Here is a 9,234-nt window from a genome sequence, read left to right on the forward strand (position 1 = left end):
AGCAGGAATCTGCTGAATCATTGCATCTCTCTGAAACACATTCCCTTTAGTGAACAGGTCCTCTGTTTTATTAGTGTCACTAATTTTTATTAGTTACTAATGAACTATAGTCATATTTTAAGTGATGGCAAGTGCTAAACCAAAAGAAAAAAATAAATATATAATTTGGAATAATGGGATGGAAAAAAAAAACCCATAAAACCAAAAAAACCACACTGAGGGCAGTTTTCCTCTCTTGTCAGGTTCTGCTTAAGATGACTGTACCTGCCCAAAACCTCAGAATTTCACTGTCCCTTTTCCTAACACCCAGTAATTGGGCAGCTCTCAGGATGAGAACTGGAATAACACACATTCGGATTCAAGGAAAAGGAAAAACGAGACCTTAGAACTCTTTCAGGCCAACTTATTGCATAAAATTAAGCAGTCAAAACGAACTTTTCTGAGAATTAAGACCTTAAGGCTTCTTCAGACAGCTTTGCAGTAATGTGTGTTATTTGCAAGACATTCCAGAACAGAATTTAAGATCAAGTCTCTAAAAACCAGTCCGAGATTACATAAATCCATTTTAAGTGCCTGCAGTCAGACAGAGTAGACTAAGGAGCCAATCTAATTAAATGGAGCTTTTTTTTTTCCTTATCAGAACAACTCGACCACATGGATATAGGAACGACAGTAAGACAGGAGGTAACAAGTTACCACACACCAGCTACACAACAGGCTTATTATGGTAACCTCTTGAGCTGTAATAACTAGTTATCAACTTAATCATTCACCAAGAATTATACTTAATATTAATTACGTAAAGAGGAAATGTCTTGTCTTGCTTTGCTTCACTAATCTTTTTTTTATTTCATGCTTCAACAACTTTGTTTAGTTCTGATTATTCAAATATATGAAATAATTTTTTCTTCAAATCTTCTCTTTAGTGCAATCAAGTACAGCATAAGCAAACACAGCAAACAGACTGCACGCTCAAAATATCCCTGAGAGGCAGGGACATCTTAATATCATTCTGCATATAAGGAACAGACATTAAGCTATAGATTTGCACTTTAATTTCAATTTGTAAAGGTAGCCATGTTAATGGTCTTGTGTAATGTAAACACACACACAAAGTGTATTGAACCATAGTGAACACAAACATTTAATTAGCTTGCAAACACTGGTAACGAAGTGAAAACTTAACCACACTTTTCATTTGCTTTGAAGAGGAAGTAAATTATGACCAAGCAAAAAACAGAGACAGCCTATACAGAAATACATGCAATACCTACATAACACTAATATCTAACAATATAAAGCAGTATTTTTATGTTTTAAAGGTAAAAACAGAATGAACCCTACATCACTATAAATAGAGAATAAAATAAATAGAATAGAATAAAAGAGGGAAAATAAAATAAATATTAATAGAATAAAAGAGAGAAAAAAAATTGGAGGTCTTAAAGAACTCTCCAGGGAGTCAAACAAGCAAATGTTCTGGGCTGTTCTTTACAAGGCTTACATTGGAAGTCAATGCTGCTACTACTGATGTAAATTTAAGGAGCTAATTCGTCTAACGTGCCAGAAAATAATTACTATAAACCAATTCCCTACCTATAATTCAATAAGCTACCGCTAACAAATGATAAGCCTTCACCATTTTCCCGAGGCTTACAGGATTCTCACTTGGGATTCCTTGGCTACAAATACCTGTGTGCTATGCAGTACATGAGCAAACCTGATACGACTGGGACACTCTTCAGATTTACTGTGCATGACACACACAGTAAGTCCAGTCTGTCCCAGGCAGACTACATAACCTAAAAGTAACAACCTTAGTGTAGTCCAATTTGATTCTCTGAGCCTGGCGAGGTTTCTTTCCCCAAGACCTCCAGGCATCAAATAATCTCAGACAAACAACTGATTTCCTATAATGAAAGTTCCAGATGGATGGAAAAGGAAAGATGTCCAGATAGACAAATGATAGCTAAACCTCTGCATCCATCAGTTTGTATGTGAGAAACAGTGGAAAACAGTTTGAAAACACACTTTTGTAACGTAAGGTAAAAGGTTTTCCTATGCAGCTCTTCTGCCACTGATAAGACAGCAGCAAGGTAAAATAATCCGGTTTAAGTCAGAGTTGTCAAATCCAAAAAAGAAAACAGACTTGAAAATCTTCTGTGGTATATGAGTGACAGAATCATTTCAGACTAATAGCATGCTGGTTTGGAGTTGTTTTAGTTTGGGTTTGTTTGGGGTTTTTATTGGGGATGGAGGGGAGGAGGGGGAACAGAAGGAGGGGTTGGTTGGTTGTTATTAAATTTTAAGCATACACTTTAAGCGTAACACTTGTCTAAGTATGTAAATATGTAACAAATAAAGCATATACAGTAATTTCCCAACAATTTATGACCTACCATTCCCAGACATCTCTTTAGCTACTTTTTAAAATTTATCAGGTGGAACAAAAATGGTTAACTAAAGACAGGAAAGCTCATGTCTTTACAAACAATTTGATGGGTGAAGGTATGGGTAACATCTTTGAAACGGATCTTAATGTCTCTACTAACTTTGGGCAGCCAGTTTGTTGCAGAGCCCACTCAGCTTGGCTCCTGAAACAGACAAGGGCCTGCACAAGCCTGGGCTTCTGAACTTTGGGGTAAAACAGTAGGTTCAACGGGGGAATATGGGGTAGGCAGTTCGGGAAGGCTGTACCTTCCTAGTACCTCAGCCAGTGGGGAAAGGAAGAGGCCAGGACATGAGGCCAGGAGTTGCGATAAAAGGAGGCTGCGCCCTCCGAAACCTTGAGAGAGAAAACCCCGCGGGCGTGTGCCCCGGTGGACTCTCTCCCTTTATTCGAATAAAGTCACAGGACTCCTCTGTCTCCTTTTTGGACATAAACCTCTGGCGTTTGTGGATTTTCCTGACATTAACTATTTGGGACTAAAGGCATTTTTGCAATTTGGGAGGGGGCTAAGCATCCAAATGATGGGGATGTTGTGTCCACAACTTTTGCCTTATTTGACCAGACAAATTAATCCCTTTCGTACCAACACAGGAGATTAGTGCTTCAACAAAACCAAGAAAATAACAACAGGAGTAAAACTGCCTGTATCCTCAGCATAGAGCCAGTGATTCTGAAAAGTCAGTAAAAAGCACTTACCACACCAATTCCTTCAAAAGCAAATACTGCAGTCCCAAAAAACAGTGGGTATTTCTTCCAGCCAACCATAGAAGGCAGTTTTCGAGGATCTGCTATATCCTGAAGAAAACAAAGCAAAACAGGGCATTAGCTCTTCCTACAATTTTGATTGATGTATTATGCTATATGAAAGAAAACTCAGTACATGTCGACAGTGGTGTATACGTTGCTATTTACAATCCCTGGTTTTCCTCCCAAACTTAGTCCTTTATACACATTTATAGCCACCTTCCCACACAGAAACTTGCAGATGTATTTATTCTAGGTTCTATCACTGTCACTAGGTATTTTCACATTTAAAGTATCACACTGGTGTGCATGCGGGAGCATGAATTAAAACAGAAGGGAAAAGTGCACATCTTAAATCTTATCTTCTGCAAACTTCTTAGTGTACTGCTCTTTCTAACCTGCTTTTGTACTGCACAGATATTCTTCATAACCACGAGGGACACTAAAATAACATCTCTTTAATACAAGCCAAAGTCCTGCAGAATGATTAATTGCTCTTACCCAAATTTTTTTTCAGAACTTCTCCTGCCTCCTTGCCAGCCAATATCTCTCATTGCCTTCCTCCCCATGCTCCACTTCCCACTCATCAAAAGACATATTTTTATTATCTAAAATTAAGATGCCTCAAATACAAGATACTGCTGCCTTTCAGAAACTGTCAGTCAGTGTATATCTATCAGAAACCAACTGCTACATGCAACAAACATAACTTGCCACACTGGAAAAAACAGATAGTAAACTTTTTTATACTCACTCTAACAATATACTGGTAAATAATTACCAGGCTGACAGCCATGGACAGATTGGCAAGCAATGAAAGCAAGGACAGGTTCTTAAGGTCACGAATGAAGACCAGGAGGACCAGGAATGGTAGGAAGCACAGCATGTATACTCGTAAATCAGTATTCCTCTTCTCAGAGGAACTGCCAGTGGCACTAACATTCATGGGAGCAATCTTACTTTCCAAGAATCCTTCATGGACCTTTATTAAAACAAACAAACAAACAAACAAACAAAACCAAATGTTAAACAGCGGTAGCAGTGAGTATATGGTCACATTGCTGTTCTCCTATAGGGAAATTTGTCCCTCTGCTTCACCTGGTGAGTGACAGGAATTTTGAGATCCCTGTACGTGTACTCTCAGTGCAGAGAGGAAGACAAGGCACTTCTACACAAGTGTTTCACACTTAAGGCAAATGATGAAATCCGGGCTTGAAAGCGTCATTATCCCACCACTGACTAAAGAGGAAATTTACACGTGCAGTTTAGATCAGATTCCTTTCAGAAAGGGAGAGTTTGGTAAACTGGAAGCAAGCAAGACAGATCTGGGCCTAAATCTTAAGAGTTTGACTTTTCCTAGGGAGAGTAAGGGAGTTAGATGATAAAATGCTATTGCCCCTGAGTTCAGTGCCTAACAGCCTTATGCCTTCACCATGCACATCATAGCAGCATACATACAAAATAATGTTAGAATATGAACATGCTTGTCTTTCATTTAATTCAAAATAATTTTTTTCACTCTTCACTTTTTTATTAATGAACATGAACTCACCGCTAAAAACCATAAGCTCTGACAGAGTTGAGTCCTGTATCTATTAAACTGATACAAATTAATGCCTATAAATTAACAGTAGCACACAATGTGACAGTTCATTAGGTTTTTTTGTACATAACATTATAATAGTTGCCTGTAGTGCAAATCAGAATATTGAGTTTGGGACTACTCATGACTCTCATGGCTTCTTTTGGGAAAAAGTCAGTGTGGCTTCAACTGCCAAAAATTTATTTTGTGGAAATGTACACAGCCATCTGTGCTGTGTGCAAACCACAATCAAAACATCCAGAGCTGGTGGTTATTCTGCTTGCTGCAAAATGATAACAGTTCAATTTGTTTTAAATCTCATCATGTTGTTTCCCTTAGGTACCTCTTCCTTCCCTACCATTGCATTCACCATCTTACAAATCAGCCTATGACTGTACTTAATCTACTCACGCTGCATGAAGCCTTTGGCTTGATGGCTACAAAATACCTAGACAGTGAAAAAAAAATTAAATTCCTTATAGCACAGAGACAAACAAAAATGCTAAACTGATACATAACTGAAATAACTCACTTGATTTCCATTGTTTCAAACAATCCACAAATTCAGGAAGAAAGAATAAACTTAAAACTATTTTGTCTGTAGCCAAAAGCACTGTGCTTTTTTTTTTCCACTATGAAAAAGGAAAAGCTCAATGATACAATTCTGCAACCGCATGTTTTCCAGAAATCTCATTTTATATGAAAAGAGCCACTGGTCATCATGGAAACACTGATGATTTCTACCTTACAAGAACCTAAAGTGTCACTTGCAAGACATTTAACATCTGTTAGTTTTCATTAAGATATCATTTTCAGAAAGCTACAAAGAAGATCTAATTACATTTAGAATTGAATTCACACAGCTACAATAATTCAACTTTGCCAAGCAGTAAGTCCAACACTTAACCAAATTACTTCCCTAATGCCACATGAAATAAAGCTCTCTGTGGAAGTTTCCTGCTTTCCCACCATACTTAAAACAAAAATACAGAACAAGCACTTTAGGCCTTTCACTTTAACAGGTCTTGTGTGTTTACTTGCTCACATGCATTTGCAGGAAGCCAGAGGTGTTCTGCACACAAGGACATGTAAAAGAGCTTCTAAGAATCACAGTGTGATTTGAGCACATAAACTCTCTGCTACAATAAATATTTAGCCCAGTGCGTCCTCAATTTGTACAAATATCTGTAGCCTGATGAGCTATTAGAAAAAAAAGAAATAAAACATGTATTCCTTAAAAAACCCAAACCAAACAAAAAATTAGCAGGCAAGATACAGTTCAGGTTCTAAACCACATTTTTGCAATACCACAGTATAAACCAGCTTCTACTCAAATAATTGCAATCATTCAAACACTTCAGTTTTCCCTTAAAGACAGAGGCATTCCCTTAGTATACACAAACCCCAATAGAAAGTGCCTGAAGTCAGAAATATTTTTTTCCTATTACCACCACCAAATTCCAACTAGGCATTCAACTAGAGTTTACTGGCTAATGCAGCTGGAAAATGCAATGTACAATACTCCATAAAATTTCATTCAAATTTTGGTCTATTGTGATCGGCTACCCTGATGGCTGTGTGTGATGAGATCACATCTCCACATTGTGTTAGGTAGGTGTAGTCACACAAAATAGCCTTAATAATTATCTGCCTTTTACTTTCACAAGAATACAGAGGAAAGCACAGAGAAAGAACATACTACAGCTACACACAAACTCTCCACAACCTTCATCAGGGGAATGGATACTGATGCACAATCAGCAAAACACAGCTGACTGAAATTGTCAGACTGCGCCTCCCTGGCCCCACCTTCCCACCTCCCATTTGCACCTTTTAGATAGGACTTGTATTTCTGCAATAAACCACAACACCATAAACCGCTTGATGATATTGTAAGCACGGTAACCCTTCTCCCTACATTGTTCCCTGCTCCAGAATTCACTGGAGAACGAAATGGAGGCCAAATGGATTCTCAAAAACTTCATGACTTGTAGGAGCCTGTAGCAGGTCCTGTTCCTTGAAATGCAGTTTAAAGAAAGAAGACAGGGCATCAAGGACATTCTAGCTGGGAAGGGGGAAAAATTTTTTTAAAAAATACAAATAATGAAATTCTGGACCTGCTCAGTACAGATTACTATTGTACATTAACCGGATTTGCAGTCACAGCTGTCTTTAGTCTGAGCTACGAGAGGTACCTATTTCTTGTATGTTTTTTGACCATTTTCTCTTGCCCTCCCATTTGACCTCAGTACAGAACTTGGCTTCATTTTCTAGACAAACCCTTTGCAGTGCTGGGGGGCTGATCTTAAGTCCTCCAAAAGCCACTTCTCCAAGCTGAACAAGCCCAGTTTTCCCAGCCCTCAGAGGACAAGTTCTTCAGCCCCAATCATTTCAGCAGCCTCCCCTAAACTCACTTCAGTCTGTCAATGGCATTCCAGTATTGAGGATTCAATACTGGAAGAGTGTTCTATATATGGTCTAACAAATGGGAAGTAAAGGATGACAAGCACTTCCCTCCATCTACCAGCAATTCTTCTGTTCATACAGCCTGGGATGCTGTTGCTTTCCTTTGCTACCAGGGCACACTGCTGGCTCATGATCATGACCACTACTCTCTGAATCTGACCATACAAACAGCTTTTTATTCTCTGCAGCTAGTTGTCCGTCCATCCATCCATCCATCCCTTCATCCAGACCATAACAAACTTACTTGGATACAAGGATATTGTCAAAGACAGCACGGAAAAACTTGCTAAATTCAAAGTAGCATGTAGTGCTTTCTCATCATGTACAAATTCAAATTCATGTTATGGACACAGTTGTACTGATAAAAGAGCACAGGAGAACACAGTTTCTTCCCTTTTTTGGACATATCTACCTTTAAATCAATGTCACATCAAGAGAGCAGCTTTAACAACACCAGTCAGAGCAGTACCACTTGTGGGCTTAGGCAAGACCAGAGGAAATATCCCCTAAAGGTGGATTTCGAGATGTGAAAAAATAGTGATGCTGCACATGGACTCAGAAGAGGCATACCAAATAAGATCCAACAAGGATTAATCTTGTGGGAGAACTAAACAGGCAAGAGTTACTGACAGGTCAAAGAAGGCTGAATCAGAAAGTAAAATGCAAAAGTTATAGAAAGTAAGGATCACTACTCTCCCTCTTAGAGTGGAGCAATTGGCTGTGGGAGATTTGACAGCAGAGAGTAACAAAGGAAAACTCTAAGGAAGATGAGATTATACTAACTTGTTCAGGTGAGGGCTAACATCACCATGACTTTGAAAGTGTTTTCCTAAATTTTGCTTTTAAAAATTGATCAGACAACACTTAAAACTGTTCCAAAAGTACCAAAATACAAAACAGCAGGAAGAATTTGGGGTTTTTAAACTTTTTCATATGCTGTTTAGTTCTTCACAAATTTATTGCTGATCGTGTTAGGATGGACTAACAACTATTTAACCTAGTCTCCTAAATATTAGAAACAGTATTACCTCAGATTTCTGCTCTGAACAATAATCATTTTCCATCTCCTACTGCTCTCTCTCTAGGTGCATAACTGCATATGGCAGTCATGCTGAGCGAGGAACAGCCAACACTCGATGCCTTTGTCCTGAACACAATTGTCTTTGTCCTGAACAACGCAACATGATCTGAAGTGTCAAATATTTCCCTAAACCACACGAGGAAATATCATTATGGTTCTAGAAAGGAAGTACATAGCCACTGAAGTCACTAAGCATAGTGATGTCCCCAGACACAAGACTACATCAGGAGTCACTTCAGTTATTCAGGCGTTAACTTACCATGCTGGTGTGATGTCTGAAACCGTTTGTTTCACTCATTTACACAGTCCAAGCACAGTGTCCACCAGCTTCAGCTAAATCCAGGAAGATCAAACACTCGTGCAAATCTAGTTACCATGTTCCTTCTCCACTCAGAAAACTAATGCACAATTAGAGGCTGCAAAAAATTCAGTTCAACTAATGAACTCGCTTCCTTCTTATGGGAACTATCTCAGAAGCAAGAAATAATTCCATTTCCTTAGTCTCTTCAACTGAGACCACTGTTTCCTTGCCTGTATCCCAAAACACCCTTTCTGTCATGCAATTTTATGGACTTCTCAACATCCAGTGAGCTCAAAACAGCAGTCCTTGAACTCACTGGTTCCTCCTAATTTCTTCCTTACTCAGCTCAGAGCAACAGCCAGTGCAATATACAAGCCCAGATCTGGAACAAAATCAGTATGTTATCAGAGAGATAACCCTGTAATTTGGCACGAAGAGGCCAAATAAATGTTTCACAGTTCATTTAGTTCTGGCACTTCATTACTACTTACTATTGTACTTTGCAACATTTTTAACACATCCAGTTATATGATTAAGCACAATTTCCAAAGTTTTGTGAGTTTTTTCCCTAAAAAAATGGGAAAAAAATTCAGAATTCCACTACATTCCTG

At 38.6% G+C, this 9,234-nt stretch overlaps 1 protein-coding gene across 2 annotated transcripts in view; it reads right to left on the reverse strand.

Annotated features, from left to right (window-relative positions):
- SLC36A4 (solute carrier family 36 member 4) overlaps window positions 1-9,234 on the reverse strand; it is a 39,172-nt gene that overhangs the window by 19,700 nt on the left and 10,238 nt on the right. For both annotated transcript variants that reach the window (XM_008636786.2, XM_017738221.1), the window contains exons 7-8: window positions 3,948-4,175; window positions 3,146-3,244 (exon numbers count right to left, since the gene is read on the reverse strand). In XM_008636786.2, the coding sequence (XP_008635008.2) occupies window positions 3,146-3,244; window positions 3,948-4,175 (327 nt within the window). The remainder of the gene's footprint in view (window positions 1-3,145; window positions 3,245-3,947; window positions 4,176-9,234) is intronic.

The sequence above is a fragment of the Corvus brachyrhynchos genome, unplaced genomic scaffold (assembly GCF_000691975.1).
Source record: "Corvus brachyrhynchos isolate BGI_N302 unplaced genomic scaffold, ASM69197v1 scaffold117, whole genome shotgun sequence".
NCBI lineage: Eukaryota > Metazoa > Chordata > Aves > Passeriformes > Corvidae > Corvus > Corvus brachyrhynchos.